The 12,980-nt window shown below is 39.4% G+C and overlaps 1 protein-coding gene across 1 annotated transcript in view; it reads right to left on the bottom strand.

Moving 5' to 3' along the window:
* The window catches only part of FSD2 (fibronectin type III and SPRY domain containing 2), a 67,131-nt gene that overhangs the window by 32,545 nt on the left and 21,606 nt on the right, over positions 1–12,980 (bottom strand). Inside the window, exons 5-6 of the mRNA XM_072619720.1 lie at positions 8,927–8,949; positions 3,364–3,485 (exon numbers count right to left, since the gene is read on the bottom strand). Coding sequence (XP_072475821.1) covers positions 3,364–3,485; positions 8,927–8,949 — 145 coding nt within the window. The remainder of the gene's footprint in view (positions 1–3,363; positions 3,486–8,926; positions 8,950–12,980) is intronic.

Here is a 12,980-nt window from a genome sequence, read left to right as displayed (position 1 = left end):
TCTTATTCTCCAACTCTCCTTTTTCAGAAATCCATGTAAAATACCTCCAACCCTTCTTATCTTGCTTGGTATATCTCCCATTGCCAATCAGTCTGTGAGTTTGGGTGGCATGAATCAGTCCCCTAAAACTTTATCACCGATGAATACACAGATAAAATAGTTTCCATGAGAGAGTTCAGTCTTCTTCCCCAGGCATTCCCATAAAGAGATAAGTGGTGCTATATTCTCTTGATAGTTAACTTGACTAGTGGCTTTTTCATTCAGTGATCGGCATTCCTAGCAACTTAAACAACTCAAATGAATTCCTCCCCCCACATTCCTTTGCCCCAACTATAGATAGACTAATCGATACCTTTCTAGGTATTGGATTCTTTAGAAAATAAGAGTTTATGCATGTGAATCAGCTGTGGAAACAAACATCATGATTAATCTCTAATTCTTTAAGAAAGTGGGGAAAATTGGAAATCAGATCACCAGCATCAGAAAACTCCCTGATGCTTCAAGATACAGCTTAAGCCCAAAGTAGTGGCAATAGCTAGAGAGTTGTTTTGGCTCTGCTGCCCACACAACTGCTCTCCTCCTGCCCTATACCACACCCTTGCCACCTCTACTTCTCTACCCAAAGGCATTGTGGAACGGACACAGCTTTAGCCGAGAAGTTTTGACTATTTACTTTATGCAGCCTTGCGTGAAGTCTATTCATTTCAGTTCAACCTTTGTGTTTCTTTACTTCCTGTTAGGTTCCTACATTCTCTGTTGTCCCATTGTCAGCTGTTATAAATTGGAGCTATTGATATTCTCAACCTAGAAAGGTGAGGGGGCCAGAGAGAGCCTACCTGATCATCACCCCAGCAAGCGATTGTCTACCTCATCAGGAATGATAGAATCTCAGGACTGGGGCAAAAGTCCCGGAAAAAAATAAGACAGTAGTAAGAGAATTGTAATCATGCTGTGGATTATTGAGGAATGGGATGCAACATTTAGAAAGATTGCCTGTTTATGGAGGGAAAGAGAGAAAACTTGGAGGCCCTTTGGTTTGAGTGTAAGATTAAAGTAGAGGAAATGAGCCTATATTCAGGGGAGAGATTAGACAGCTCGGTTAAGGAGGTGGGAGAGAACAAGTGTGAAGAAGGGTGCCTATGGAGGGTGGGATACAACCCCACCTATGGACTGACTCCTATGACACTATGTTTTATGGAGTAGGGGAGACAAAGAGTATAAAGAGGTTGAGACCTGTGCTATCCCTTTGTAAATTTGGGTTTACAAAGCTAGTACACACGAGGCTGTTTGTTTCTTTTCAAATAGTATGCCTGGACTTTGAATAGCTACCAGGAGGTATATGGCAATGCCTGGCTTTTATGTTCATGACCTAATATGTTTCCATTCTACTCTGCTTTTTTCTATTAAAGAATTAAAAGTACAAAAATGTAGTTATTAGCTAATCACTAATTTGTACTCAGCATAACATGTTTAAAAGACTCCTGTGGCTTAGAGCAAGATTTTAAAATACAAATGTTTAATTACAATTTATGATCTTTCTCATTAACCTTTAACTATGATGAATTAGTGCCTAATCTTTTAATGGCCTTCCTTCTTCCTCAAGCAGAAAACAGCCTTTAAACTCATTCTGGTCGTTTTCTTCACATAGAAAATACTTTTAGAACACTTGTATAGCTCGGGTTCTGGTTTCTGGACTTCAGGATTTTAGAGTGTTTCAAGGTCTTAAAAAAGCCTTTGCAGGCAACTTTCTTTAGGCCTTTGAACACTGTCTAGAAGACGAGGCCTTTAGATGGAGGTATGCATACTCCATGATCACGCCAGGTGCTCCCTGCTTCCTCTGACTCCTGGGTCTTCTTTGAAAAGATGCCAAAATTAGAAAGAGAGAAAAATCATATTGCAGTAAGATACAGGTCTCTATAAAATCCAAGATGGTCTTTTCCCATTCAGAAATAAGTTCTGTGACTGCTCTATGAATTATTTCCCCCATTCTTGCTTTTATTTGTTCTATACTTTCACAAAGCTGATATCCTTAGTAACCCTGCAGGAGGCTTCCAGAAGCCTGTCGCCATCTCCTTAAAATAAATAAATGAATGAACAAACAAACAAATAGCATGAGATCACTCAATTTTTTTCAGGCAAATAATTTTAAACACATTTGAAGAGAACAGAACAAGCATTGTAAACAAAAAGGTTTATTTTAACAATCTTTCAGTATAAAGGAAGAATAAGAGCCTGATGCTGAGCTGCTGGCTCAGGGATCTATAGCTGCTGTTATTGATAATATTTGGAAGAGCATTGATTTCTTGATCTCCATCTGACACCAAGACCTCACCTTTAAATTTGTAACTAAGTAGTTTGGCATATCCCTGGCTAAGAATTTGAGGTCTTGAAGGGTAGGGGTTGTGGTGAGGGTCACAGTTTTGAGTTTTTAAGGGAATGAAGGTGGAGGGTGTAGGGGATAAAATTCGACTTGCCAGATCTCTGAAATCCTAAATTTGGACTGTTACAGTAGGTCATCATCACCTTAAGGTTTTGAAGAGAGCTTTCCTCAAGTCTTCAAAGAGATATGAATCAATTCATAAGCCTTTAAAACATACACAAATGAACCATTGTTATAATTATTATCATTCTACAGCATTGACTTTGATTTCTTAAAGGAATCCAGATAAAAGATCATTTCCTGGTGCTCCTGGCCAATGGTTCATTTCCTTTTCATGGAATGCTGCTAAGCCTGGGGTTGTAACCTAAAGAGAACGTTTGATTTTTTTTAATGTGAGGTTTATGCCAATTAGTCCCATTATGCTGCAACGTAGCTGTCCACAAGATTTTATGGTGAACAATTCTTCTAATGGGGTAAGGGAACTGGGTCAGCTTTTCCTGCAATGATCTTGCAAATAAGTACAAAGCTTTTACTTACCCTCACAACTTGTTTGGCCAGCCCTCTTCTCTAGGGGAATTACAAGTACTATGGCTAAAGAAATAAAAGCAGCATACTTTCCTGGAACAAACTAGGTGAATTGGTAGCTATTTACAAAGCTGGACCAGCTACGATCTCAAAATGACATCTTAATCCTGCCTCGTGACAAATCTAAGGCCTTAAAATTCTCCAAGGGGATAGTTACTGCAGGCAGTTTTACCCACCAACAGGTAATAGCCTGAAGTCTATCCCTTAAGAGCTTCTGGAGGTAAAGATAAAAAACATGAAGGCTAGAAGGAAAATGGATTTCTAAAATGTGACTTCAAATCTTGCTTTTAGTTAAAAAATGGAGGAATGAACATTAGTTTGTCACAATAGACATTTCCCAAGTATCAAGTATTCAAACTTGAAATTGACGCTAAGCTTGTCCATTTATTGAAAACTACCTGGAATGGCATTAATAGAATCCATCAGCTGCTCAATGTCAGAGAAATCGATGGTTTGGTCTTCAAAATCTGGATGTGTGGAAAGCTCTACATCTGTTTTGGTTTTCAGGAATTCTCCGAGTCTGCACATTTAAAAGACCATGTTAACAATGCATAGAATGGTGCCATTGGGGTATTGCTTACACTATTCTGTCACTGCTAATGGATGGAAGGAGAGTTCTTTGTTCTGTTTTTCAATGCAGAAAGTGCATCTTTATTTCTTAATGTTAAGTTTCTGTCAGTTGCATAGAAAATGTGAACAGGAATTCTGGAATTTTGCCTTGCTTTGATCATCTGTTTTAAGTATGCTCAGTGCTGGTATCAGGTGTAGGCTCCCCATGCATGAAAGGAATGGTTAGTGTGCAAGGAAGGACACGGTAGAATTCTGCTGTCCATGGTACTTAGGTATTTGTTATAATGTCAAGACACAGGAATTACAGTAAAGGTTCAAAACCTCTGTTGGTCAGCAACACAGAAGGGGTGGTGGTGAGTTGAACAGCAGTGTGAGAATTGGGAAACAGTTACAGTTTTCGAATCTTACCTAGAGCATACAAGTGTTTTGTCCTAGCTCTGGGTAAATGACATATAAGAGCAACAATAATAATTCATGCTAATAGAGTACTCTGAGGTTTACAAAGCAAAGATATAAGGGGATGCATTAGAAACCATCTCCAACCAAGGTAAGATAGAGGGAGACAGAAAAGCAGGGAATAGGCATAAACTTCTTGGTTAGAGACTCAGGAGACATTCAGGAGTTTCTTCAGAGGTTCTGAAATGGGACTGGCGCCTTGGGTTCTAACGTGTGCTAAGAAGGATTCCTAGAGCCTCAGCATCACTCAGAGTTCTCAAAGACCATTTCACCTCTGCGTGTGCCTTTCAGGGTCCTTCATATTCCTCCTAGAGCTATTCCAGGGTTCTGTAGTACAAGGAAGGGGTCTCTGCCCAATACTCCCTCCACAGACACCCACTCCATCTCTTCTTCCCTCCAAGTGCTTTGTTATTGCTCTTTACCAGAAACAATGAGGGTGGCATGGCTGTGGAATCCCTAATCACTGGTTTATCTCCACATACACTGTGGAACTATGAGTTTTAGGGACCTAAAATCATGCCATCACACAGTACTGCTGTACATGCTAGAAGTTCTATCTGACATGAAGTTATATAGTCTCATGGTTTCTGCTGCACAGCTAGCAGCCCTACAAATAAAAATTCTCAAGGTTCTCATTTATAGACGTAAGCAGGGTGGCCAAAAGACTTGGTTTCCAGTCACAATCCCATCATTCCCTAATAATGTGATACTGATCAAATTACTGAAGCTCAGTTTCTTCTTCTATAAAACTGGAATAATATCCTGTCTACCTCGATGAGTTGTTATGAGGATCAAATGAGATAATGTAGAGGAAAAGATTTTGTGAAGTGAAAAATGATCATTCTCTTCATCAAAGTGGACATGTACGAAAGGATCCTCTGCAATGACCGTCCCAGAGTGCTGAATCATTTGTCAGAATTCTGAGAACAAAACTAGCATCAATAGGTGGAAGGTACAAAGAGGCAGATTTGGGGAAGATTTCTGCATAGGAGGAATTTTCTTATAATAGAATCATGCAGTAATGGAATAAGTTTGCTTTAGGATGTGGTAAACTCTCCATCACTAAAAATATCAATGCAACAGCTGAAGGTTCATCTATCAAGGATGTAGTAGAATGGATTCCTGCAATATTTGGAAAGTAGGACTAGGTGATCCCGAAGGTCACTTCAGACTCCAAGAACATATGATTCTATAACCCATAGCAGACAATCTATGGCAAAGGGTGTCTGGGAGTCTTATAAGAGGGAGCCCAACACATAGCCTAGTCCTGACTATTAGTTTTTAAATAATATAGATACTTCTCTGTCTTTTTCCCACCCACTTTGGGATTATGAAACAATTTCTAATTAGATAGTTGGGGTAAGAGGGAGAAGGCAAAACTCAAAACATAGAATCATAGGGTTAGAGCTGGAAGGGATCTCTTAGATCATCTAACTCAATCCTCTCATTTTACAGATATGTAAACTAAGGTCCAGAGAGAAGTAACTTGCCTAAGATTACACTGGTAATAAGCAGAAAATCAAGAATTCTAATGAAAGTCCTTTGACTCTTCACCCACTCCAAATTTCTAATCATCTATTTGGATTTCATTGTAGTAGTAGTAGTAGTAGTAGTAGTAGTAGTAGTAGTAGTAGTAGCAGCAGCAGCAGCAGCAGTAGTAGTAGTAGTAATCATAGAATTCTGGAGCCAGAAGGATCATCAAGTCCACCTCCCCTTTTTTCCAGATGAGGAAATTAAGGTCAATTGAGTTGCTCATGGTACGATAGGTGACTCATAGCAAGACTGGAACAATCCTAAAATCAGTGTTATAACTGAAGGAATCTTATGTCACTCTTTCTGTCTACTCTTTCATCTATGGAAGAAATCAGGCCATGCAAGTAAAAGGTAATTTAATTTAGGTTTTGTTTCTTACAGAGAAATATAAAATACATAATACAAAATATTCCTTAATTCTATATTATGTCTAATTATGTAAAGAATGGGCGGGGGGGGTGCGATGACGGAAAAAGGAAGAAGCAGAAAGATTAAAGAGAAGATAGCGTTATCACTTGAGTGCTGTCCATGGTTCCCTCAGGTTTTAGGGAGGAGTAGGCAATAGGATCCATGCTACAGTTGGGCAGCTTCCCTCTTTCTTCTCTCCCATCTCATTCTCCCTTCCTAGCAGCTATCAGAAATCATCTCAGGCATCATCACACCCTTCTATTAAGTCCTGCAGAGCCACTCTAAGAGTCCAGTGAAGAAAAGTCTAGTGGCTTGTATAAGAATCTATAAGTTTACTGCAGCTTTCTCAGTGTTGCTGAGTGCTGCTATGGCAAAGATATTCTGAGTAGAATAGCATGTATAAGAAAGCTTAGTCCTGGTATATTTGGTGACTGATCCTTTTTCCGTCTTCCTGCATGCTATTTCTTGCAGTGGTCTGTATATTTTGGGTGTTTGCTGAGAAGTAGACTTCCTTTAGATGGTTGCTTGTCTGTATCTCTCAAGGAAAGACTGGGGAGACCCAGAAGCATCTTCTGAACAGAACAACCTCTAAAAATGGGGAGCCTTTGATACTTCCTAGTCACAGGGTAGCTAATCCCCAGGCTTGTGAGTGTGTGTGTGTGTGTGGGGGGGTGTAGATATGTATGTATGTGCAAATGTGTGTGTGTGTTTATGACTATATGTTATACTTCTAAGGTCTATGTCTAAAAATAGAGCAAGCAACCTTGCAGGGAAACAGATCACTTCACATACATAAAGGATAAAAAGAGGCAGAAAGAGAAATAGAGATACAGACACATGGAAATGTGTGTGCACATACACACATATACATACACCCAAGCTGAAAGGGTCTAATTTCAAAATCAACAAATCAACCAAGATACAGACCTACGGGGGCAGAGTTTATTGTGAATCTCCTCAGCTTAGTGTACCTAGCATGGTATTTTGAAATTTTATTTTACAGATGCTCATGAAATAAATTCTATAGCAGCTGATTTTTGCGAGGTGGTAAGTCCTTTTTTTCTTTAAACTAATTTACATCTGCAAATATTTTAAACATTGTTTTGATTTTTCATTGATGTTCAATCATCTAATAGCACACAGAAGGGATTCAAATCAATAATGTTAAGTGCCTACTATGTGCAGGCCATTATGATAAATTCTGTGGATATAAAGGCAAATGAAACAGTTCTTACATTAATAGAAATATAAAATATAACGCCCAAAACAAGAGAAATAATTGTCCAGCTATACTCTTTTTTGGTCAGATTATATTCGACAAAGCAACAAACGTTTATTGTATATCATGCATGCCTGGCACTGTGTGGGCTGATGATTGGCGCTAGTGATAGGGATAGAACCCATGATTTCCTTGAGACAGGGAACCCTTCACAAGGAAACTCCCTCTACCAATGCAGACTGGCACCTACTCCATAACCCATAGTCTTAGAGAGTTGCCCACAGCCTTGAGAGATTAAATTACTTCTCAGGGTTACCTAGTCCATACTGTGTTAGAGACAGGTCTTTCTGACTTTGAGGCCAATTCTCCATTTACTAGGTCATCCCATTTCTCAGGTGCTAAAGATTCAAAGAACAAAATCAAGATGGTCCCTGACCTCAAGGTATTTAGATTCTATTGCTGGGGGAGGGACGGGAGAGTTGGAGCATAACATATATACCACTGAGATCAGAAGTTTATTTAAGAAGGGGGAGAACATTAAATAACTTGAGGTGATCAGCAAAGGCTTCCTAGAGAAGGTGCACCCAAGTTTCAATAACTTTTCTCTCTTATAGTACATATATATGCATTTACCATACACACACACACACACACACACACACACACACACACATATATATACACATCTACATACCCATAATACATATTTCTTAAAATATTTAAAACTACTTCAAAACCTTTTGGATATTAATTTTGCAGTCTTTAAAAGTATATCTCTAAGGAATTGGCTACATCTAAACTCAGTTATGTTAATTTCTCTAGATTTATCAATCAACAACCATTTATTTATTAAGCATCTGCTGTTTGCCGGGCACTGTGCTAAGTATTGGGAATACTCAAAAAGTTCACCTAGTGGGGGAAACAAACATGAAATTATGCATACAAGAAATAGAGCAGATGAAAAGCAATCTCTCAGATGGGAAAGCACTGGGAGGTCCCTTGCACAAGGTGGGATTCAAGCTGAATTGAACTGAATCTTAAGGAAACTAGGGACTCCAAGAGGTGAGGATCTAGAAGGAAAGCATTTTAGGCATGGAGAACAACCAGTGCAAATGTACAGAGATGAGAGATGTAATGTTGCGTGTGAAGACTGCAAGGAGTGGGGTAAAGTCTTTGAAAGAGTGGAGAGGTAGGAAGGAGCTTTAAATGCCAGAGGACATTATATTTGATCCTGGAGGTAAACAGGGGGATGATGGAGTTTATTGTATGTTGTAATGCAGTCAGAAGGAGCCTTTGGAAAATCACTTTGGCAGGTGGGTGAAGGGTGGATTAGAGTGGGAAAGACTCCAAGTAGGGACACCAATTAGAAGGTTATTGCAGTAGTCCAAGTGAGAGGTGATGAGGGCTTGAATTAGGGTGGTAGTCATGAGTGGAAATAATATAGAATGTCAGGAAAGGTTAGGAATTAGAAGGTCTGGATTCCATTCCTATCTCTGCCATAGACTATCTGGAGAAATTAGTTACCTACATCATCTCTCTGGCCCTCACTTTCTTCATCTGCAAAATGAGGGGGTTAGACTGGCCTCTATGGTCCCTTTCAGCTATAAAGTATCATTACTCTAAAGCCATTTGTGTGTCAATCTAAAGCATTCACACCCTAGAAGAAAATCCTGGCAACTCAGCCAATTGGAATTGAAAGTGCTTAGACATAGAGCAGGGTGGGGAGGTGGGGAAAAGAAATGAAAATGCAATGTATGCCAAAATTCAAATATTACCTGTCAGCCATAGTTACTGCATCCTAGAAAGAAAGGGAAAGGGGGAGGGGAATTAAAGGAAAATGATGAATATTTCACATCAGTAGAAATTTGGTGTTTAAATAAAGCAAAAAAAAAAAAAAGGAATTATATAATGTCAGATTTAATTTAATCTGATTTTATTCCAGCTGAGGTAATCTTGACAAAAATCAGTTGATGCCGAGACTAAGTAGAAAGCTAGGAACACCAAGTTTACCTTACATTTGGTTTGATGCAAGCAGCCCTCCTACATCTGATGGAGAAATTTAAAAAATTTCTAAACTACTTTTCCTTCTAGAGAAAAACTATTTCGAATACCCTCATGTTCCTCTCTGCATCTACCAATCTCATTGTGGTTTCTAGGGATATGCTATTGAATAAATCCTTCCACAGAAGATATTTCCTAGGTGCCTCATGTGCAAGGCTCTTTGGGGGAATCAGAGCTTTAATAAGCATGGGGTGACTTGGTCTCTGTTCAAAACCGCTGAAATGAGAGAATGCTGACAATATCTACATTCCTCTGGTGGCATAAAAGCATCTGGGTTTAGTTAAGATTAGGAAAGTAGGACTGGGTTTGTGATTGCAATAGAATAGGGAACTCTTTGGTGAAGAAACTCCTACCAGTGAGGGTCAGCCCTTTCTTTGCTATTTAGAGTCGTAAAGAGTTATTTAGAGCCCTGAGAGGTGAAATGATTATGATAGAGGGTCTTATGATAGAGGCATATCTTAAGATCAGGTCTTTCTGAATTAGAGGTTCACTTTTTATCCACTATATCCACTATACCAGGGTGCCTCTTAGCACCTAACAATAATATTAATTAATATTGTTTTTTGCTGTATTAATTTCATTTTTAATTGGGGGGAAGGCATATTTTTTCTGACTAAAAAAATAAAATTTCATTTTAAAAAATTTATAAAGATTATTCATTAAAAATAGGAAATTCTCAGATGGTTCCTTCTTCCTGATGGCCATGAACCACGTCACCTCCTCCCTTATCCAAACCTACCCAGTGCTCCCAGTGGCAGCCTCCTCAGTATCTCACCTTGTGGCCTTTTATTTCATTCTCTTCTCAACTGAAATAGTCCTTAAAATTGGTTTGAAGGCACCCCCGTATGACTCCCCCAGCTGTGTACTTTGAACATTGCCCCACATCCCATCTCTTCAGGGGAAATATTCAATTAAGTTCAACAAATATTTAATGGGTACCAACTATGGAAAAGGTACTGTGATAAACAAAATGCATTCCCTGTCCCCAAAAATCCAAAGCTGCCAGAAGTAGATTAAATTTATTTGAGGACGTAAGCAGCTACTCATTACTCTAGCAAGTGACAGCCCAGTTTAGGCAAAGCTAAATTTAAGCAATTTTGGTTTTCTAATTTGAGCTAAGGAAAATGAAAAATGGGCTGTTAATGCACTCCCTTCAGGTGCTATGAAAACTGCAAACCATTTGTAACAACAGGCTATAATTTGGAGATTAATTATATTAATAGCAAAGCTTGGCAGAGATTGAAGTAACTTGTCAGCAGATTTGGAAAGCTTAGGTAGAATGAACAATAATAACAGTAATGAATGAATGGCCTACCATCTTTGCCTGGCATATAGCTGATATATACTTGAAATATCATTTAGAGTTTCATGGAGGACTAAAGGTTTAGAGCTAAGAAGGACATTAGAGTCCATCAAATCCTACTGCCTCATTTTACAGATGATGGAACTGAGGCACAGAGGAGATGAAGGGACTTCCCCAGGGTCACACAACTGGTAAATTTCTAAAGTAGAAATTGAACCTGGCTCTTCCTGACTCCATATCCAGCACTTTATCCACTATGCCATCCAGTCTCTCAGAAATTTTGCTTCATTGGTGATGCTGAGTAAGGATTCAAAGGACATTAAGGACATTTTCCCCTATTAAAAACTTGAATAAAGGATTAGCCTTATATGTATACTCATTCCAAGGCTGTCCACTTTTCATTTTAATGCTAGTCAGAAGCCTCAGTATTGGGGTATGCCGTGTCCACCAGTCTGCTTTTTCAGGTCCTTGACTCACGAGGGCAATTGGCCACTGTTTACAATGACAGACACTGTTTACCCTCTCACCAAAAGAAGCCTTACTGAAAAGCTGAGAGTCCAGGAAAAAACACAATTGGATCAGAGTCACATTCCTTGAAAGAAAATAAACCACCTAGGACAAATTGGGGAAGCTTCCTGAAATCTGGAAGCAATTAAAACATTAAGCTTCTTTTCTCCTGAAATGGGGCATTAGGGAGTATTTTTCAGTTGTGCGTTAATTTTTTGGGTTTTTTCCTTCTTTTAGTAGAAGGCTTAACACCATGAAATGAGTGGAGTGCTCAAAGCTGGTCCCTGCTCCGCAATGAAAAGAACTGTCTGCCCCAGCTACTTTGGAGATTGCTGCAATTATACTTCTCAGGTTGTATCAGCTGCTAAAAACAATTTGGGTTGTTCACATCTGCTGCTTTACACCCAGGGAGGGCTGCAAAGGGGAATGACTGCACTGCTGGCTGAGCTAAAACAAGGAGAACATAGGGATTGGCCTTGAGAGAAGAAAAGAAAGGGAAGAGGCATGATGTCAAATGATGAGAAGACTAGAAGAGCCCCAAGGTGGCTTGACAATGAAAGTAGGAGGATGTTGGCATGTCAACTTTCCCCCTCCCTGTCCAGATTCAGAGCCACTGCTGTGCTGTGCGGAAAAGCACCCACGCATGGGGTCATGAGATAGCTCAGATTAAGAGGACTGGATGCTGTGTTTGAAAATACCTATTATTTCCCCCAAAGGGACACCTACCAAAGAAAATGGTGCCTCTGGATGGGGAAGGCTAATGGGATCATTAATCGGTCACTAGGGGGTTTCCTTATATATGTTTCAGAACATTCCTGAACATTCTACTATTTAGGTGAACTGTTGGGGAAAGAGAACAAAACAGAATGCCTGATGTGACCCCATACGCAGGTAAAAAATAAAATCTCAGCCATGGGGAGTGGGTGATATAATTACAAAGTGGAAAAATGTTTCCCAGGTAGCCAGACTTTACTTCTCAATTAGAGGTTCACTAACCTATAAATAGAGATTCCAGATTCTTCACAGCTGTATTACCCATCATCAACTGCTTCTCCTTGTCACTAGGAAGAAGCCACATCGATAAACCCTGTGAGCTACTTGGCTAGATAGATCATAGTGCTTTCCTGGCTCCTAACTCTGAAGAAATAGCCTTCTTCCTTTGTGACATGGAGGATCAAGCATCTCCCAAGGACTTCGAAGTTAGACAGAGCTCGGTTCAACTCCCATTCCCAGACACTCATTCACCATCTTTGTGACCCTGGGCAAGGTTTCTGCCTCAGTTTCCTCAATTGTCAAATGGGGAGAACATCCATAGCACTTACCTGACTGGGCTGTTATGAAGAGTAAATGAAATAATGTAAATAAAACATTTTTCAAACTTTAAAGTACTGTGTAAATGTCAGGTTTTTTTTATCACCACCGCCATCATCATCATTAATTATGTTTAGTTCTTCAAGGCTTCTTTGTATGGTGACTCAAGCCATTGGTTATATGTGTGTGTGTATATGTGTATATTTGTAAGTATGTATTAGAGTAACAAGCCATGTAAAATCAGTGATCAGAGAAAGAATTCATTCTTGAAGAGGAAGTATAGTATAAAGCAAAGAATATCGGATAGGGTCTCAGAGGCCCGGCTCCACCAGTAACTATCCAGGAGATTCTGGACAACTCATTTTCTGACTCTGAAAGTAGCCTATAAAATGATGGATAGGCCTACATGGATCACCTCTGTGGTAGCCCTCTTCTTCTCTTGCCTTTTATTTTTTATTTAAATTACCTAACTTATTCATAAAATACTGATATGAACATGAGTTTTTCTAAGTCAACATGCAGCCTGCACAGGTCCTTCTCTATGGTTTAGTGGCCCCAGTTTCCATTTGAGACTGATACTGATCCATATTGATGGACACTAAATACACTTTGTCTAGGCAGATGGGGGAACTCTATAAAGGAATCCA

Source organism: Notamacropus eugenii, chromosome 1 (assembly GCF_028372415.1).
Source record: "Notamacropus eugenii isolate mMacEug1 chromosome 1, mMacEug1.pri_v2, whole genome shotgun sequence".
Taxonomy (NCBI): domain Eukaryota; kingdom Metazoa; phylum Chordata; class Mammalia; order Diprotodontia; family Macropodidae; genus Notamacropus; species Notamacropus eugenii.
This window is presented reverse-complemented; position numbering and strand designations above follow the sequence as displayed.